This window comes from Coregonus clupeaformis, chromosome 17 (genome assembly GCF_020615455.1).
Source record: "Coregonus clupeaformis isolate EN_2021a chromosome 17, ASM2061545v1, whole genome shotgun sequence".
Taxonomy (NCBI): domain Eukaryota; kingdom Metazoa; phylum Chordata; class Actinopteri; order Salmoniformes; family Salmonidae; genus Coregonus; species Coregonus clupeaformis.
Window position 1 is genome coordinate 40260536 of NC_059208.1, and position 21493 is coordinate 40282028.

General features: G+C 44.1%; 1 protein-coding gene across 1 annotated transcript in view; it reads left to right on the forward strand.

Annotated features, from left to right (window-relative positions):
* The window catches only part of LOC121586380 (ephrin type-A receptor 7), a 167956-nt gene extending 149555 nt beyond the window's left edge, over positions 1–18401 (forward strand). Inside the window, exons 10-17 of the mRNA XM_041903006.2 lie at positions 6614–6739; positions 7157–7342; positions 12237–12298; positions 14476–14679; positions 15494–15646; positions 17289–17479; positions 17752–17940; positions 18098–18401. Coding sequence (XP_041758940.1) covers positions 6614–6739; positions 7157–7342; positions 12237–12298; positions 14476–14679; positions 15494–15646; positions 17289–17479; positions 17752–17940; positions 18098–18212 — 1226 coding nt within the window. The 3' untranslated portion in view covers positions 18213–18401. The remainder of the gene's footprint in view (positions 1–6613; positions 6740–7156; positions 7343–12236; positions 12299–14475; positions 14680–15493; positions 15647–17288; positions 17480–17751; positions 17941–18097) is intronic.
* The last annotated feature ends 3092 nt before the right edge of the window (positions 18402–21493 follow it).

Genomic DNA, 21493 nt, shown 5'->3' on the forward strand with positions numbered 1-21493 from the left:
AGCTTCAACTGGAAGCCAGTGGAGTGTGCGGAGGAGCGGGGTGACGTGAGAGAACTTGGGAAGGTTGAACACCAGACGGGCTGCGGCATTCTGGATGAGTTGTAGGGGTTTAATGGCACAGGCAGGGAGCCCAGCCAACAGCGAGTTGCAGTAATCCAGACGGGAGATGACAAGTGCCTGGATTAGGACCTGTGCCGCTTCCTGTGTAAGGCAGGGTCGTACTCTCCGAATGTTGTAGAGCATGAACCTACAGGATCGGGTCACCGCCTTGATGTTAGCGGAGAACGACAGGGTGTTGTCCAGGGTCACGCCAAGGCTCTTCGCACTCTGGGAGATCATGGAACGGGCAGTCCTTCCCCGGGAGGAAGAGCAGCTCCGTCTTGCCGAGGTTCAGCTTGAGGTGGTGATCCGTCATCCATACTGATATGTCTGCCAGACATGCAGAGATGCGATTCGCCACCTGGTTATCAGAAGGGGGAAAGGAGAAGATTAGTTGTGTGTTGTCAGCGTAGCAATGATAGGAGAGGCCATGTGAGGATATGACAGAGCCAAGTGACTTGGTGTATAGCGAGAATAGGAGAGGGCCTAGAACTGAGCCCTGGGGGACACCAGTGGTGAGAGCACGTGGTGCGGAGACAGCTTCTCGCCACGCCACTTGGTAGGAGCGACCGGTCAGGTAGGACGCAATCCAAGAGTGAGAGATGCCCAGCTCGGAGAGGGTGGAGAGGAGGATCTGATGGTTCACAGTATCAAAGGCAGCAGACAGGTCTAGAAGGACAAGAGCAGAGGAGAGAGAGTTAGCTTTAGCAGTGCGGAGAGCCTCCGTGACACAGAGAAGAGCAGTCTCAGTTGAATGACCAGTCTTGAAACCTGACTGGTTTGGATCAAGAAGGTCATTCTGAGAGAGATAGCAAGAGAGTTGGCTAAAGACGGCACGCTCAATAGTTTTGGAGAGAAAAGAAAGAAGGGATACTGGTCTGTAGTTGTTGACATCGGAGGGATCGAGTGTTGGTTTTTTGAGAAGGGGTGCAACTCTCGCTCTCTTGAAGACGGAAGGAACATAGCCAGCGGTCAAGGATGAGTTGATCAGCGAGGTGAGGTAAGGGAGAAGGTCACCAGAGATGGTCTGGAGAAGAGAGGAGGGGATAGGGTCAAGCGGGCAGGTTGTTGGGCGGCCTGCCGTCACAAGTCGCAAGATTTTATCTGGAGAGAGAGGGGAGAAAGAAGTCAAAGCATAGGGTAGGGCAGTGTGAGCAGGACCAGCAGTGTCATTTGACTTAACAAACGAGGATCGGATGTCGTCAACCTTCTTTTCAAAATGGTTGACGAAGTCATCCACAGAGAGGGAGGGGGGGGATTCAGCAGGGAGGAGAATGTGGCAAAGAGCTTCCTAGGGTTAGAGGCGGATGCTTGGAATTTAGAGTGGTAGAAAGTGGCCTTAGCAGCAGAAACAGATGAAGAAAATGTAGAGAGGAGGGAGTGAAAAGATGTCAGGTCTGCAGGGAGTCTAGTTTTCTTCCATTTCCGCTCAGCTGCCCGGAGCTCTGTTCTGTGAGCTCGCAATGAGTCATCAAGCCACGGAGCTGGAGGGGAGGACCGAGCCGGCCGGGAGGATAGGGGACATAGAGAGTCAAAGGATGCAGAAAGGGGAGGAGAGGAGGGTTGAGGAGGCAGAATCAGGAGATTGGAGGGAGAAGGATTGAGCAGAGGGAAGAGATGATAGGATGGAAGAGGAGAGAGTAGCGGGAGAGAGAGAGCGAAGGTTGCGACGGCACATTACCATCTGTGTAGGGGCAGAGTGAGTAGTGTTGGAGGAGAGGGAGAGAGAAAAGGATACAAAGTAGTGGTCGGAGACTTGGAGGGGAGTTGCAGTGAGATTAGTAGAAGAACAGCATCTAGTAAAGATGAGGTCAAGCGTATTGCCTGCCTTGTGAGTAGGGGGGACGGTGAGAGGGTGAGGTCAAAAGAGGAGAGGAGTGGAAAGAAGGAGGCAGAGAGAAATGAGTCAAATGTAGACGTAGGGAGGTTGAAATCCCCCAGAACTGTGAGGGGTGAGCCATCCTCAGGAAAGGAACTTATCAAGGCGTCAAGCTCATTGATGAACTCTCCAAGGGAACCTGGAGGGCGATAGATGACAAGGATATTAAGCTGAAATGGGCTAGTGACTGTGACAGCATGGAATTCAAATGAGGAGATAGACAGATGGGTCAGGGGAAAAATTGAGAATGTCCACTTGACCAGATGCTCTCGGGGTATGCGAGAACACATGGTCAGACGAGGAGAGAGCAGCAGGAGTAGCAGTGTTTTCAGTGGTAATCCACTACCGTGGGATATGCGTCAACAGCAACCTTGGGAAAATCCTCTGCATTATAATTAACAGCAGACTAGTTCATTTCCTCAGTGAAAACAATGTACTGAGCAAATGTCAAATTGGCATTTATGTCAAATTTTTATCACCGTACCACAGACCACGTATTCACCCTGCACACCCTAATTGACAAACAAACAAACCAAAACAAAGGCAAAGTCTTCTCATGCTTTGTTGATTTCAAAAAAGCTTTTGACTCAATTTGGCATGAGGGTCTGCTATACAAATTGATGGAAAGTGGGGTTGGAGGAAAAACATACAACATTATAAAATCCATGTACAACAAGTGTGCGGTTAAAATTGGCAAAAAACACACACATTTCTTTCCACAGGGTCGTGGGGTGAGACAGGGATGCAGTTTAAGCCCCACCCTCTTCAACATATATATCAACGAATTGGTGAGGGCACTAGAACAGTCTGCAGCACCCGGCCTCACCCTACTAGAATCTGAAGTTAAATGTCTACTGTTTGCTGATGATCTGGTGCTTCTGTCACCAACCAAGGAGGGCCTACAGCAGCACCTAGATCGACAGTAAATCTCAGTAAGACAGAAATAATGGTGTTCCAAAAAAGGTCCAGTTGCCAGGACCACAAATACAAATTCCATCTAGACACCGTTGCCCTAGAGCACACAAAAAACGATACATACCTCCGCCTAAACATCAGCGCCACAGGTAACTTCCACAAAGCTGTGAACGATCTGAGAGACAAGGGAAGAAGGGCCTTCTATGCCATCAAAAGGAACATAAAATCTGACATACCAATTAGGATCTGGCTAAAAATAATTGAATCCGCTCACCAACCAAGAATTCACAAAATGGGACAAACACCAAATTGAGACTATGCATGCAGAATTCTGCAAAAACATCCTCAGTGTACAATGAAAAACACAAAATAATGCATGCAGAGCAGAATTAGGCCGATACCCGCTAATTATCAAAATCCAGAAAAGAGCCGCTAAATTCTATAACCACTTAAAAGGAAGGGAATCCCAAACCTTCCATAACAAAGCCATCACCTACAGAGAGATGAACTTGGAGAAGAGTCCCCTAAGTAAGCTGGTCCTGGGGCTCCATTCACAAACACAAACAGACCCCACAGAGCCCCAGGACAACAACACAATTGGACCCAACCAAATCATGAGAAAACAAAAAGAGAATTACTTGACACATTGGAAAGAATTAACAAAAAAACAGAGCAAACTAGAATGCTATTTGGCTCTAAACAGAGAGTACACTGTGGCAGAATACCTGACCACTGTGACTGACCCAAACTTAAGGAAAGCTTTGACTAAGTACAGACTCAGTGAGCATAGCCTTGCTATTGAGAAAGGCCGCCGTAGGCAGACCTGGCTCTCAAGAGAAGACAGGCTATGTGCACACTGCCCACAAAATGAGGTGGAAACTGAGCTGCACTTCCTAACCTCCTGCCAAATGTATGACCATATTAGAGACACATATTTTCCTCAGATTACAGAGACCCACAAAGAATTAAAAAACAAACCCAATTTTGATAAACTCCAGTATAAAAAAAATAAATGTATTCACTAACTGTAAGTCGCTCTGGATAAGAGCGTCTGCTAAATGACTAAAAATGGGTGAACTTTTTTTTCTACTGGGTGAAAAACCAGAAAAGGGTAACCAGTGAAGAACAAACACCATTGTAAATAAAACCCATATTTATGTTTATTTATTTTCCCATTTGTACTTTAACTATTTGCACATTGTTACAACACTGTATATATAAATATGACATTTGAAATGTCTTTATTCTTTTGGAACTTCTGAGTGTAATGTTTACTGTTAATATTTATTGTTTATTTGACTTTTGTTTACTATCTACTTCACTTGCTTTGGCAATGATAACATACGTTTCCCATGCCAATAAAGCCCTTAATTTGAATTGAATTGAGAGAGAGAGGGAGTGATAGAGGGAGGGAGGGAGAGAGAGAGAGAGGGAGGGAGAGAGAGAGGGAGGGAGAGAGGGAGGGAGAGCAGAATGAATCAAGACTGGTGTTGGCCTACTTTAAATAAAAGTAATAACTCCTCCACTGAGAGATTTTCTTGTGTGGTTAAAAAAAACATTGCTCGGGAAAAGAGGGTATTCGATCCTTCCACTCAACACAGGCCAGCTGGAATGGAGAAGCTTTAATTTGCTCTGCAATCAGACTTTAGTGTGTGTGTGTGTGTCTGTGTCTGTGTCTGTGTCTGTGTGTGTGTGTGTGTGTGTGTGTGTGTGTGTGTGTGTGTGTGTGTGTGTGTGTGTGTGTGTGTGTGTGTGTGTGTGTGTGATCAATAAGCCTTTATGAGACAGTGAGTCGAGACCTGGTCGATTTAGAGTTGTAATCATATTTCAGAACCAGTCTGGCCCAAAGGCTTCTGGGAAGGCACTGCCTCTTTGGTAGAAGTAGGCTCTAAGTACCACTGGTTTTGAATCCTCAGAATAATCAAGTAATGGTTAGAAGTCAGATTTATCCAGGTTTATCCTGATCCTAGATCTGTTTCTAAGGGTAACTTCTACCCAGAACTAGTCTTGTCCCGGGGGGTGACTCCACATTGGCATAAGCGGTCAAAGACTAGGTATTGAAGGCTAAGAGTCCATTGGCTAGTGGTTCCAGTGTATTGGCTAGAGTGTAAACGTGTTGGTCATTGGTTATGGGCCACATAGTAGTTAAAGGCTTAGGTGCCTAGTACATAGTAGTTAAAGGCTTAGGGAGACTCTTATCTCCCTCACTAACTTTAAGCATCAGTTGTCGGAGCACCTTACCGATCACTGCACCTGTACACAGCCCATCTGAAATTAGCCCACAACTACCTCATCCCCATATTGTTATTTATTTTGCTCATTTGCACCCCAGTATCTCTATTTGCACATCATCTCTTGCACATCTATCATTCCAGTGTTAATACTAATTGTAATTATTTTGCACTATGGCCTATTTATTGCCTTAACTCCATAACTTACTACATTTGCACACACTGTATATATATTTTCTGTTGTATTTTTGACTTTATGTTTGTTTTACCCCATATGTAACTCTGTGTTGTTGTTTTTATCGCACTGTTTTGCTTTATCTTGGCCAGGTCGCAGTTGTAAATGAGAACTTGTTCTCAACTGGCTTACCTGTTAAAGGCTTAGGGGCTAGTACATAGTAGTTAAAGGCTTAGGGGCTAGTACATAGTAGTTAAAGGCTTAGGGGCTAGTACATAGTAGTTAAAGGCTTAGGGGCTAGTACATAGTAGTTAAAGGCTTAGGGCCTAGTACATAGTAGTTAAAGGCTTAGGGGCTAGTACATAGTAGTTAAAGGCTTAGGGCCTAGTACATAGTAGTTAAAGGCTTAGGGGCTAGTACATAGTAGTTAAAGGCTTAGGGGCTAGTACATAGTAGTTAAAGGCTTAGGGCCTAGTACATAGTAGTTAAAGGCTTAGGGGCTAGTACATAGTAGTTAAAGGCTTAGGGGCTAGTACATAGTAGTTAAAGGCTTAGGGCCTAGTACATAGTAGTTAAAGGCTTAGGGGCTAGTCAGGGTTGAGTAGGGTTTAGTGACTAGTAATGGACTTAGGGCAGAGAATAAAATGTATCACTAGTGACAAAGTCACTGAGCCTCACCATTTACAGAAGATGCTCAATAAAAGGGAGCATGTACAGATCAAATCATTTAGTACAGGTTAGAAGGCAAGAGTTCCACAGGACAGACATTTAGTGTGAGTTCACAGATACTTGTGGGATAGGAACTGAATATCACCTCCTTTTGATGCAGGTATTTTTAGGTTGCTTTTTGTGAAATAAACTCTGCTAACAAAGCAACAAAGGGACACTCAAAGGCTTTTACCTCAGCATTTCCTCTGTTTCCTGCCAATTATTTCCTGCCCTAGTTCCTTGTGAAGATGATTAGCTTTTTTCTCAACAATTCTGAAGTCTAATAGACAAACCCCTTGAACTGAGCTACTCTGTCTCGAGGAAATGTGCGATGCACAAATAATTAGTGATGTGGTTGATTCCCATTTTTCTTTCCTTTTTCAAATAGTTCAATAGGTGAGAAAAGGGTGACGAGACAAATTATGTATTCACATTTTAAAACACCATCCATACAGTAGTTGTCAAACGAATTATGTGATTTATTTTGCGTGCCTTAGTATTGTCAATACGGTTTTGTGATTCACAAATAGGACTGACTTGTAATTTCTGTGGTGTTGTGGTAGATTGTGCAGGTTGTAATATTATTTGACTGTCTGTGTCCCACAGTTAAGATCCCGACCCGGAGGACCTACATAGACCCAGCGACTTGTGAGGACCTGGTGCAGGCTGTCCTCGCCTTTGCCAAAGAACTAGACAACTCCAGCATCAAGATAGAGAGAATCGTGCACACAGGTACTGAGACAGTATTCTTTTTCTTTGCCAATTTTCACTCCTCCCTGTTTGCCCTGTCTTTTGTCTCCTTTTCTCGCTCTCTCTCTCTCCTCCTCTCTCTCTTTTTCTCTCTCTCCCCCGCTCTCTTTCTCTCTCTCGATGCTCTCTCTCTCCCCCGCTCTCTCGCTCTCCCCCGCACTCTCTCTTCCCCGCTCTCTCTCTCCCCCGCCCTCTCTCCCTTTCTCTCTTTCTCTCTCTTCCCCCCTCTCTCTCTATCTCTCTCTCTCTCTCCCCCGCTCTCTTTCTCTCTCTCCAGCTCTCTTTCTCTCTCTCCAGCTCTCTCTCTCTCTCTCCAGCTCTCTCTCTCTCCCCCTCTCTCTCTGATAAACCAGTACTGTAGTCCGCTCTCTAACCTTCTCTATGTGTCTCCACCTGCAGGTGACTTTGGGGAGGTGTGTCGTGGCTGTCTCAAGCTGCCCAGTAAGCGGGAGCTTCCGGTGGCCATCAAGGCGCTGAGGGCCGGCTGCTCAGAGAAACAGAGGTGCTCCTTCCTCAGCGAGGCCGGGATTCTCGGACAGTTTGACCACTCCAACATCGTCCGTCTGGAGGGGGTCATCACCAGCGGTGAGCTAGTTACCTAAATCACAAATGAACCCCTAGCCCCTATGCACTTACACTTAGCTCCTATTTACTATGCTTTATAGGGGGCGACTGTCTGAAAAACTAATAAGATTTCCTCCACCACTGAACAGAACGCACAAACCCCATACGATTACTACGTGACACAGACAGCAGTTGAGGTCCTGCAGGGAAAGGATAAATGGAAAAGGAGAGAATGGAGAAAGGTAGGTGAGGAGAGGTTTAGAGCGTTTCAGAGGGGTACTGTAGAGGGCAGGGTGCGTGTGAGTCAGGTGAGGTAGAACCAGGGTAGGGAGGAATGGGATTGGATGGGAGCGGTGCCTGCCTGCCTGAACACACACTGTCTGCAGCAGATGTGCTGGATACGGTAATTGGTGCTAGAGACACAGCGGGACTCTGAAACCCACTTTCGCACACACCCCACCGCCTCGCACATGCGCGTGCTCACACACACGGGCGCGCATACACAGTCATTCAAACTCACACACAGACCGCCCTCAGATTGCAAATCACCTGCATTGCATTGCTTACCCCCCACTAGCCCGCCATTCAACCCCTTCCACCCCCACAGCCCACCTGTCAGCCCCCACCACCTCTCCCTCTCCCTCCTCCTTTCTCCCTCCATCCCTCCATCCGAGGTCTGCAGCGCTGCAGGGAGGGTCATTAGAGAGACCGAGACGTGCTGCTAGCTAAATGTGGGACATGGTAGTGGAGTGTTGTAGTGATAGGTTAGTTAGATAGTGAGTGTGAAGCAGTAGTTCTGTATGTTAGTCTTGCATAATAACATAGACGTCTGATGTGATAGAACGAGTGACGGTGTAATGTAATAGTGTAATAGTGTAGCCCTTGTTAACTTAAAATGACACAACGACTAGGTTCCAGTTTAACAACGTTTACTTCACCGTATTACCACAGTACATAGTCACCATCACACTCAGGCCAGGTCCATCTCCAGTGAGCCTACTGTGCAGGCTTACTAATAACAGAGTGGTAGCACCATAATAACAGAAATATAGGGCTACTTAAAACATAAACTTAACAAACTCCCACTTTTCTTTATAGACAAATAAAACATCAACAAAATAATTAAATGTTCCAAGTATTATTTAAGTTCCCCATTACAAATGGTTTTTATTACTCAAGCTGCCACTTTCCATTACTGAGAGCCTTTAGGAGCACAAGACCGGATGCTCCCTTTTTACTCAGACAGTCAGCAAGCTGTTTGTTCCTTTGTGGCCGACCAGGAAAACAACTTTGAGGTGTGGAATCACAGTTGTAGCAAAGGTCTATGAGCCACTCCAGATGAAGTCATCAACATGACAGGCAAGTACTCCAGTCACATTGCAATCTTGATCAAGCCAATAGAAGACTGCAGGATCCACTTGTGACATTTTCCCACCTGTACACAGCATTGTTGCCTTGACTTTATGTACCAGTAGAGTGATGCATCTGCCAGGCCATACACACACTTTTTTAGTTTCCACAGTGTTCCTTCGCTCTTAGCTTCAGGCGGAGGTCAGATGTGAATGTCCCTTGACAGCTCTGTTCCCTGCAAAAATGCAGATTTGATGTCTATGGAATGAAGTTTCCATTTTTTCTGGCAGATCACTGTCAGCAGCAATCTGAGTGACTCAGTGAGTCTTTTGGGAGTTCTTTAGCAGCCAGCTCCTCAAAACCTCCAACAACTAGACATGCTTTTGGCACTATTCCAGTTAAGGATTCTTTAAGGGTACACACCCACCTTTGGCTTTTCCTGCGCGTCCAATTACTGTTGCTGTGTGTGGAATACCACTTTCTCTGTCCATGTATTTAACAGTTTTCCAGTTTTCAGATTGGAACAACCATGTTGTCTTAACACATGTCGCTGTTGTTGATCGTTTCCTAATTTGAACCCTCAACAGTATTACCTGTGTCATGGTTGAAGGTCTCTGCTCCATTTCCTGTGTCAGTTTGTGTCCATATCATTGGATGCGACATCTGGTAGGTTTGTGTCTGTTAATGTGTCCTTTTTGTCATTTTCAGTAGGAGGCTGATTCTCAGCAACAGCCCCTCCAGCTTGTTGATCATTTACTTTCCGCAATCTTGAGTGATGCACCCTGACAATGGTGCCTTCGTGCCTCACAAATATCACCACACCATCTTGGCCAATGACTACTCCCGGTCCTTTCCACTCTTGACAGTCAACTCGTTTGTAGTACACTTTGTTTCCAGTCTCGTACTTCTCATCTGTGGGTCGAAGCTGTTTACGCAGAGCCCTGCGAGTTCTCTCTGAACACACTGCTTCAGTGAACGCTTTTCTCGCTGCATGTAGTGCTGAAAAGTGCTGTCCCACCCATGCAATCACACTGGTCCCTTCTAGTGCTGGTGGCTTGTCAACCAGTACAGAGGGAAGATTAGGGTTCTGCCCGAACTCTAGTTTGTGTGGGCTGTAGCCATGAACATTGTGCATTGAGTTTTTTGCCATCAAAGCCCAATCTAGGGCTGTTTTCCCGTCACATCCATTGTCTTGCTTCACTTTCAGCATGATCTCTGTGAGTGTTTGATTATGTCTCTCCAGAAGTCCATTGCTCCATGGACTGTATGCAGCAGTTGGCTTTACTTCCATGTTGAATTTCTCCGCCATTTCTCTTATTTCATTATTATTGAATTCTCCTCCATTGTCACTTTACAATTTCTGTGGTGGGCCATGCACACTTATCCAGGAATTGTATTCACAATGCTTCCAGCGCTGAAACGTGTGAAGGTACCACACACTTGGTCCTAGCTCATGTAGATCATTGTACATATGTTCTCTGTGACTGTCAGAATCTCCATGTGCTCTGTGTCCATCAGAATCTCATTTTTACATGGACTCAGTGTGATGTCTTTGTCTAAAATGTTTATACAATAGTGGCCTGAGGTAGTAAATTCAAGGGTCACTGGTTGTTTAAACATCACTGCCTTGTCATTTGTTATGTCTAGTACAGCCCCTGCCTTCTTGAGGGAAGCTTTGCTTAATAGAAAGGGGATATCTGCAGGGACCACTTCTGTTTCAATGTGACAGTTAGTCTGACCAATTTTTGCTGGTATCTTGACTCTCTTGGTAGAATGGACGACTCTCCCATTTCCAAATTTGAAAGCTCTGTTGCTTGGTGTGTCAATCATATTTCATATTTAGTTCACTGACATGGCTATCAAGCCACTTTGCATCACACACTGTGTGTGTTCATGCAGTATCAATCACAGCAGATCCTAAGGATTCAACTATGAAGATCTCAGAAGCAGATTATTTTGAAAACAGTGTAATGTTACACTACTCCATCTCTGTGTTTACATTTTCCTCTGTTAGTTTAACTTGTTAATTTTTATTAGGACAGTCTTTAACCCAATGGTAAGTGCTTTGACAAATAGCACATTTTGATCTCCTTCCATACCTGTCCAGTGGATTTGTGCCGGGCAATGGCGCCCTCGTCTGGTTGTCTTGAGAACATGACTGGTTGGCGCCTTTTCTCTACTCAGTGTAATATGTCACGTCACTCACTTGCATTCCATCTGTTATTGGCGTGACAGACGTCTTTTCACCCACAATCCTTTTTATTGCCGACTTCATTTGACGCAAAAGTCAGCACAGTACAATCAGTCAAAGCCAACTGTTTCTCCCTACCATCCAGACAGGCAGTATCTGCTAACACTGCATCCGCGAGAACCATGTCATACTTGTGCATCCTATTGTACCTCTGTTCTAAATCAATTATGTAGTCCGTCATTGCAACCGTAATGTCTCTAGTAACCTTGTCAATGTTTGAATACGCCTCGTAGGCACAGTATTTCTCTTCTTTAAGAAACACAGAATCCAGTGCTCTGATCAAAGTTCTCATACCGTCATCCTTGTTCAAATCCTCCACGGATATTTCCAGTGCTGTATCTCTCGCTCTTCCCTCAAGCGATAATACCACCGCAAGTGCTTGCTTTTTCTCGTCCAGATTTGTAACGATTCCAAGTTAATTTTTCATACGACCTCTTCTCGTCAAAGCGAGGTGGCACATTGTAGTTATTAGCCATCCTCTGCTACCAATGTTAACTTAAAATGACACAACGACTAGGTTCCAGTTTAACAACGTTTACTTCACCGTATTACCACAGTACATAGTCACCATCACACTCAGGCCAGGTCCATCTCCAGTGAGCCTACTGTGCAGGCTTACTAATAACAGAGTGGTAGCACCATAATAACAGAAATATAGGGCTACTTAAAACATACATTTAACAGTCCTGTCTGCCTCTCCTCTCTTCCAGTCTGTCTGTCTGACTGCAAAAGAGGGGGCCTGAGGGGGACTGATAGTGTCCATTTATGAGGCACTTAGATCCCAGCCACAAAAATCAAGAGGTGTGTGTGTGTGTGTGTGTGTGAGAGAGAGAGAGCTCAGTTTCCATGTTACTATGCTCCATCTCTGTCTGACGCGCACACAAACACCATCTGGTCACTAGGGGAGTCACAGCTTCCTGCCTTTCTCCTGACTACTCTCTCTCCCTCACCATCTCTCCCTCCTTCTCCCACCACTCTCAATAAAAGCTCACCTCTTCTTTCTGTCTTTTCTTTCCCTTCTCCCATTCACTCGTTCCTACCCCAGTGTCTACTCCCACTGTCCCCCTCTCTCCTGTTTCTGTCTTCTCTCCCTTTACTATGTTGATACACCCTGGCCACCTGCGCTCAGCGAGGGTGAGGAGTGTGTGTGTGTGTGTGTGTGTGTGTGTGTGTGTGTGTGTGTGTGTGTGTGTGTGTAGGGTTATTGGTGTGTGTGAGGTCATTCTGCTCACACTGGCTGAAGGATGACAGTGCATAACCACTGCTGCCCCTGAGCCAACTGGACTATACTGATAACCCTGTGTGTGTGTGCAGGTAACACCATGATGATTGTGTTGGAGAGCATGTCCAACGGGGCCCTGGACTCCTTCCTCAGGGTAAGTGTGTGTGCATACTTTGTGTGTGCATATGTCTTTTTGTGCTCTTGTAACACAGTGTTTACCTCACCATGACTCCTGGTCTAGTTTCCAAACTTTACGTAAGATGTTGGTATGAAATAAATCCCTAGGCATATAGTGTATCATTGGGCTTATATGCCACATAACGAACAGTACAGACAAAACATTTCTCACATTATGTTATTTAATCCTTCATAACTGAGTTTGTTCTCTGTTGCACTGAAATGTATTTTGACACACCAGGGGTCCAAAGTTACGTACACTACCGTTCAAAAGTTTGGGGTCACTTAGAAATGTCCTTGTTTTCCATGAAAACATACATGAAATGAGTTTGAATAGGAAATATAGCAACATGCATAGGAAATGTAGTCATTGACAAGGTTAGAAATAATGATTTTTAATATAAATAATAATTGTATCCTTCAAACTTTGCTTTTGTCAAAGAATCCTCCATTTGCAGCAATTACAGCCTTGCAGACCTTTGGCATTCTAGTTGTCCATTTGTTGAGGTAATCTGAAGAGATTTCACCCCATGCTTTCTGAAGCACCTCCCACAAGTCGGATTGGCTTGATGGGGACTTCTTACGTCCCATACGGTCAAGCTGCTCCCACAACAGCTCAATAGGGTTGAGATCCGGTGACTGTGCTGGCCACTCCATTATAGACAGAATACCAGCTGACTGCTTCTTTCCTAAATAGTTATTGCATAGTTTGGAGCTGTGCTTTGGGTCATTGTCCTGTTGTAGGAGGAAATAGGCTCCAATCAAGCGCCATCCACAGGGTTTGGCATGGCGTTGCAAAATGGAGTGATAGCCTTCCTTCTTCAAGATCCCTTTTACCCTGTACAAATCTCCCACTTTACCACCACCAAAGCACCCCCAGACCATCACATTGCCTCCACAATGCTTGACAGATGACATCAAGCACTCCTCCAGCATATTTTAATTTGGTCTGCATCTCACAAATGTTCTTCTTTGTGATCCGAACACCTCAAACTTCTATTTGTCTGTCCATAACACTTTTTTCCAATCTTCCTCTGTCCAGTGTCTGTGTTCTTTTGCCCATCTTAATATTTTCTTTTTATTGGCCAGTCTGAAATATGGCTTTTTCTTTGCAACTCTGCCTAGAAGGTCAGCATCCCGGAGTCGCCTCTTCACTGTTGACGTTGAGACTGGTCTTTTGCGGGTACTATTTAATGAAGCTGCCAATTGAGGACCTGTGAGACGTATGTTTCTCAAACTAGACACTCTAATGTATTTGCCCTCTTGCTCAGTTGTGCACCGGGGCTTCCCACTCCTCTTTCTATTCTGGTTAGAGGCAGTTTGCGCTGTTCTGTGAAAGGAGTAGTACACAGCGTTGTACGAGATCTTCAGTTTCTTGGCAATTTCTCGCATGGAATAGCCTTCATTTCTCAGAACAAGAATAGACTGACGAGTTTCAGAAGAAAGTTATTTGTTTCTGGCCATTTTGAGCCTGTAATCGAACCCACAATTGCTGATGCTCCAGATACTCAACTAGTCTCAAGAAGGCCAGTTTTATTGCTTCTTTAATAAGCACAACAGTTTTCAGCAGTGCTAACATAATTGCAAAAGGGTTTTCTAATGATCAATTAGCCTTTTAAAATGATAAACTTGGATTAGCAAACACAACGTGCCATTGGAACACAGGACTGATGGTTGCTGATAATGGGCCTCTGTACGCCTATGTAGATATTCCATTAAAAATCTGCCGTTTCCAGCTACAATAGCCATTTACAACATTAACCACGTCTACACTGTATTTATGATCTATTTTATTTTATTTTAATGGACAAAAAAAATAATTTTCTTTCGAAAACATGGACATTTCTAAGTGACCCCAAACTTTTGAACGGTAGTGTGTATTCAATTTCATATGTGTTCCTACATCATTGGTCCCAACCCACCATTTGAGAAACACTGTCCTAACCACACAATTAAATATATCAGTGTTATATTTAGGGTTGCCAAATACTTTCCCAAAATTCCCAGGTTTTCCAGAAATTCCCGGAAACAGGAGGAAAAAAGCAGGACATCCGGAAACCTCCGACCAGGATTTCTGGAAAACATTGGACCCTAATTATATATATCTATGGTCCTAACCCACTCTCTCCCCCTCCCTCCCTCCCTCCCTCCCAGAAGCACGAGGGCCAGCTCTCTGTGCTCCAATTGATAAACATGCTGGGGGGGGTGGCCTCTGGGATGAAGTACCTGACAGAGATGGGCTTCGTCCACCGCCGCCTTGCCGCCCACAAGGTACTGGTCAACGCCAGCCTGGGCTGCAAGGTGTCCGGCTTCAGACCCCTCCAAGAGGACAAGATAGAGGCCATCTACAGCGCAATGGTGAGACTACTGACTGATATTATATTATTAGTCAAAAGTATATTACTAGTTATACAATAAAAATAGTATAGTCTTTACTCTTTACCCATAGAGGCCATCTACACCACACTGGTGAGGGACTGACTGATACGAACTGTTGTTTAAACCGTATTGTTAACTAGCTTATTCAGTCTTTACCCATAGTTATGTAGGCCATCTTCACCACTGGTGAGACTACTCACTGTGATAGGTACTAGGTTATTCACTACCTTGTTTAGTCTTTACCCATATAGACCACACTGCTGAGAGAACTGGCTGATATTTTCTCAGATTAAATATATTACGCCTAATAAATATACAAATCCTATTTTATAGAAAATGCTATAAAAATCATACATTAAAAATCATATTTTATAGAAAATGCTAAAAAAAATCATACATTAAAATGACAATTAAGTCTTTATAGAAGCGCATTGAAGCCGGTGGGAGAGGTTCGCGTTTAATCGCGTATGTTCTTTGTATTTCGTCTTTGTGTTGAATCTGATGTGTGCAGTGCGGACTGATTTAAAATAGTTTCTATAATGAATCAGGGTTTCCCTGTGGTTTCTCTTTCTCACTCTCTCTCTGTTTTCACTCTCTCTTTGTTGAGTGGTTGATTAGATTAGATTTTCTGTTTTAATGTTCTTTTGAGGCAGTATATGGGATGCAGAGTGTAGTAGGATGTTTAACTGTAGACCCTAGTGCAGTGACGAGGCAGGCTACATGAAACGTGTTCATACAAGATGTCCAATGTCAAGTGTGGAGTTGAACATCTCTCTCTCTCTGTCTCGCTCAGCATGGGGGGAAGAGTGTAGTGTTGTGGACAGCCCCAGAGGCCATCCAGTACCACCGCTACAGCTCAGCGTCGGACGTGTGGAGCTTTGGCATCGTCATGTGGGAGGTCATGTCCTACGGAGAGAGGCCCTACTGGGACATGGGCAACCAGGACGTGAGTAGAGTGACTGGCTCTCTCTCTATACTCTACCTTCTCTTCTCCTCCCCTCTATTCTCTTTATCTAGCTCATCTATCTGAAGCTCCTCTGTCTCTCTCTCTCTCACTCATTCCCTTCGCTCTTTATCTCCATTGCATCCCCTCATCTCTCTCTTCCTTCACTCTCCGTCTCCGTCTGTCTCACGCTCTCCGCATGTGCATCTCTGTCCCCTCCCTCACCCCCTTCCCTGTGCTTTTTCCTTCTCTACCTATTATTTCTATTTAAACGTTCTCTTCTTCCCTTTTGCTCTCTCTCCCTCTCTCTTCTGTTCCCTCTAAAACTGTGTGAACTCTTTGACTTGGGATAGCTCAGATCTTATTAAAGAGGGAAAGCCACAGGTGCTTCTCTAAAATACTATTTTGGCTCTAAATCTCTGGCATAAGTCCACTTCAGCTCCGTGACCAATCCTGTTTCTCATAAGGACACCACGTCCCTTTCTAGTGGCCGTCCCAAAGTGCCACCACGCGCCCCACTCTTAGAGGAAGGCTAAAATCCCAGCAGAAAGCGACGCTCTCTTTTTTAAGGAAATGAAAGTGTAGCTATTTTAGGAGGGTGAGGAGATTGTCCAACCGATAGGACCCCGCCACCACCGGTTTGTGAGAGAAGCGTAGTATTTTCACGTTTTTGTTCCTTTCTTCCTCCCTCCTTCTTTTCCGAGAGAGAGTTTTGTTTTGACTTTTGAAGAAAACAAAACTTCAGACGAGCACAGCGGAAAGTGTTGCGTAAGACTTTGTTGAAGAGGAAAGTGTGACAATGTGATTTCAAAGTGCCTTTGATCCAAGGCAGCATCATGAAGGGCATTTACAAGTATTAGAGTAGATAGAGGGTTCATCAGAGTTCACAAAGTTAACTTTTAAGCCAACAGCTTGTTCATGCTAATATGCTGTCTAAAATGACTCCTTACGAAAACGCTCCACATAAACTGAACAATAAAACAACAAAATAGACGACCATGTAATGTTGAAATTAATGACTATGAACCCTCCCTCAGATAGGACTTGAACCGTGATGGTTTATTACTATCCAGACTTTGTATCTACCTCTATGTTCACAGCACTAAACTCTCCAGATGAAATGTCAAAGGCCAAGCTGGCTGAGTGCTTGACATATTAATGCATTAAACGGATACATAATATCACCATTAACTCACCAAGCCCACATGCTGCTCTAACATGCCCTTTGCTTTTTAGCTCTGATTAAATGGAAAATGTTAGCCAATGTAGAAACACTTTCTGAACACTGTTTGGTTAAATTGAGGTCAGGATATAACTGAAGAGGACAGTGTTTTTGGTGAATGTGGTTCAAGGGAACATTTTCAACATTTTTATTGGCAGGTGAGCTTTTTCTAGGGAGCACAGTGTTAGAAAACTGGGAGAGAATATATTTTTGAAGTGTTGTGTTTAGGAGCATTCTTTATGGGGGACCAATCTGTTTGATGGGTTAGCTCTTTGAGAGAACCTTGTGTAAAGGGATATTGTTTGAGTGTGATTGTGTTGTAGGAGATGTCCTGAAGCCACTTTGGACTAAGACGGAGTCATCGTTCACTATCAACATTTCTCCCTGGAAGTTAACACTCCTTCCTCTCTACTCTCGTCCTAGGTGATCAAAGCAATAGAGGATGGCTTCCGCCTGCCCGCCCCTATGAACTGTCCACCCCACCTCCACCAGCTGATGTTGGACTGTTGGCAGAAGGAGAGGACAGAGAGACCCACCTTCAGCCAGATCCACTCTGCTCTCAGCAAGAACATCCGCAGCCCTGACGGCATCGGCTCCTCCACACTGGCACGCAGGTAGGACATAGGCCACTGCAAACCATGGTTAACATGGGCTAAACATGGGTTAACATACAGGCTAACAGGTAACAGATTCTGCTAGCCAACGTGGGTTGACATGGGTATGGTTTGTTTATGTTGTCGAAGCAGGTTCCCCACGTCCCACTGAGTTTTGATATCAGAGTAGAAATACTACCGCTAATGATAATTATAGACTCATGCATCCCTCCCTGAAATCTCTCTCTCTCTCTCTCTCTCTCTCCCTGATCTCTCTCCCCTTCTCTTTGTAGAACCCTCCCTCAGCTAGGAAGCCTCCCTCTAGGCTCCTCCATCTCCTTGGCAGAGCGGACTCTTCCCTCGTTCCCCTCCTTTAACTCGGTAGGGGAGTGGTTGGATGCGGTGGACATGGGGCGCTACAAGGACAACTTCACCGTTGCAGGATACTGCTACCTGGAGTCTGTGGCCCGTATGACAGTCCAGTGAGTGGCTCTAAATGAGCGTGTGTGAGTGCGAGCGAGCGTTGATGCATAAACAAGTGTGTGTTTGCCATAAGCCTTGCTTTTTGTGCTTGTGCATCTGAATATCATGAGTTGGTATAGTCTAACGGATGTCTTTGTGCTGTGGTCTTCTCCACAGAGATGTGTTGAGTCTAGGCATCACCTCTCTGGAGCACCAGAAACAGATCCTGTCTGCCTTACAGACCCTTAGAGCCCAGGTCATCCAGATGCACGGCAGAGGGGTGCAGGTCTAACACACACACACACATAGATACATACACGTGCAGACGGATGGACAGACGGATGGATGGATAGAAGGATTTTCAGAGAGGAGAGACTCATCTCTCATCCGGATGGATGAAATGAAGTGGGATAGTGAGATGGGCAGAGATATCGCCCACACTGCACCCACCCACTCTTCCTCCTTGTCTACCCCCTCCTCCCTCTCTTAAGTCCTTGGGAAGGAGGCGTCTTCCAGTCATGTGATCAACGTACTCTGTCGGAAGTCACACTACTTCTGTCTGCACACTGACCCGAATCGACTAGATCTCCTCTCTGACAACGGGCCCTGGATCAGTGGTTAAAGAGACTTAAAACTACCCTGATAGAGAAGTACTGTCCATCTAAAATGTCTGGCACTGTACCACTGGTCTCAGAACATGGGGTAATAACATTTCCTTGATGGAGAACAACTGTCCCCTCAAGTGATACTCTACACTACTGAACAACTGGTCCCAGAACTGAGGTTAAAACCACCCTGGTTGAGAAGTAATGTTCATCTAACAGGGCTGGCCCTCTACCACTGATCTCAGAACAGTAGGATAAGGTACTAATGGAGAAAGTTCTGTCTGTCGAACATGGCTGACATTGTAAAACTGGTCTCGGTTCAGTGGTTAAAACCCTCCTATCCCGGCCGCTGAAGTGCGATCAAGTGACTGGTTCCCACAGTGTGGGCGGAGCCCAGGCCGTGTCATGTCGTAGCCCGACCAATCAGGAAAAAAATACTGATTAAAAACAACTAGGAGTTTGTGTAAATCGAAACAAAGGATTTACGTGTGTTTGATTGTTCATTTCTATTTCGTCTGTTACACAATTGATATTTCTTCTAAAAAATTTCTGTTAACTGTCTCTGCTCTCCCTGTGTTTTCTCAGTGTGTGGAATGGCTAAAGTCCCTTAGCCGGGATGTCAGTGGTATCATGTAGCGTCTCGCTAATATATTTTTCCTGTCTAAAAAGCATTGTCACTACAAGGGTATATTGCACTGTTAAGAATAAAGATCAAGTCTCAAGCTGACATAGAGTATATATAATATTTATTCATTTTTATTTATGCATTTACAGTTTACAGACTCTCACACAACCTCCTGACGGGAAGCGGTTACAAGGGTCAAATAGACATACTTGATTGAATTAATAATACAATACATTTTGTGTTTAAGGATGCTGCAAAGCACATGTCCTCTTGTTTCAGTGTAAATCATGAAATATATATATTTTTTTTTTTACAGTTTGAGGGATTCTGTTACTGAATACAGGTGTTCTGTACTGAACAAGGTATTATGAAGAGGACTTACACTATAGTATGTTGACTCTTTTTTCTTCTCATAGACAAGGGTATTGAATCATTTTGATACTGTCAACAAATCTACAGTAGTTGATATAGGACTTATACATTTTGAGTCCAGTATCGCTGGAGGTATGGTATCAATGTGTTGCATTATAGATGCAGTATTTCAGAATGTCATAGTGATGTTTTATTTTTTACTTTTTTGGGGGGGGGGGGCGCAGCAGCAATTCAAGCTGACATAGGGCCCTGTGTTTTGGTTAATCATGTCATATGATGTGGATTTTAACCTTTATTTAAAGCTTTTTCATCAAACTGTCCCCCTTTCTTTTTATGTTAGGAGGTCCAGCACCATCCTCAGACAATTGCTTTCATTTTTGGTCTAATTCTCATTTCTGGAAAATGCTTAAAATAAAATGTGACATGATTTAACCCAAACATAGGGGCCATAGCTATACAACATGGTTGCACACATACCATATTCTCAATTTTCCTACAAATCCCACAACCCGCCACTGTGCAGTCACAAGCCCCTCCCATTTGTCAGTATTATGTATTTTACAAAACCGGTAACATTTAATCGTAGGTAACATGTTTTGGGGCATTATTTGATTTCTATCATACTCATGTTGCTAGCTACACAGTAGACGTTTTATTGGTTCAGTTTGGTTCATAGATGGATTATTGTAATAGTGAGGTATCTGGTATGAAAGGACTACCAGTATATGTTCTCCTCTCTTCCCTACATACTCTCCCTCTCCAGTCTCCCCTCTCTCTCTGTAGCTGTTTTGCCTTAACAAATATAAACCCAAAAGATACTCCTAGGCTGCGTTTACACAGGCACAATTCTGATATTTTGCCCAATTATTGTAGAAAGAGCTAATCTGATTGGTCAAAAGGCCAAGAAGAGGAAAAAGATCAGAATTTAAAGATTTAGAAGTTAAACACAGCCCTATAGACTCACACACATGCACATATTTAGAAAGTCTCACCACCCCTGTATACGCAGACACCAAAATGGATCTTTCACTATAGCGATTTAACTCAGTCGTTGCCCCCCCTCTGTTTACTACTCGACCATTACAAAATGTTTAATACTGTAAATATGTATTTGAAAATGCAATATATTTTTATAATTTCTTTAAAGAACAATGTGTTGAAAATATCTGCTCACTGTGTAGGGGTTTTATTGTTTAAATGTAGGGCCATTGCCAATGAACTTGTGTGTTTGGAATATTTGTTTGGAATATTAAAACACATTTTCTTTGTTTAGTTTTTTGATGATTTTTACCTGTTAGGAAAACAGATGGCTGTTGCAATATTGAAATGTGTTATAAAAAAATCTCCCTTAAGCATTTGTCTGTGTTTTTGGGGTGCTTCAGGCTTTGAACTTGATCATCTGTTCTTGCTTACAATGCAAGTCTGATTCATTCCCCTTGTGAAACGATGCAACCAATCAGCTCACAGAAAACTAAACTCTTTCAGTTCACCTTATGTTTTGTTCTTCTCAGCAAACTTTCTGTTCACAACCTCAGACAAGAACTCTCCAGATTGAATCTAGGCCTCAATTGAGAAAGAGCCCTGGAATTGTGCTCAGGAGTGAATCCTATTCTCAATCTTGTTCTGAGTGAAGCTCCACCAAAGATGGTGGTTAAATGAAGATGTCTTACTCAGGCCGTTTACCATTGAATTTTTTTATTCTCAGTTCCGGTCTGCTTAAGGGGTGGCTCTCCCATAAGCACCAATGCGATAGCAGCTGGGTCTGGTCTGCTTAGTTAATTTACTGAATATGAACCACAAAAAATGAGGGTGTGGGATGTCTCGCTTCCTCTTCCGTCTCTGGCTCCACTTTAAGGGCAGAACTAATTTAATTGGTTGGATGACGGCTTTGGGCAGAGCTTAGAGTGACATGTCAGTGGAGTTTACATGTGAGAGTAAACAATTTTTTTAAAAGAAGGCCTTACGGGTGGT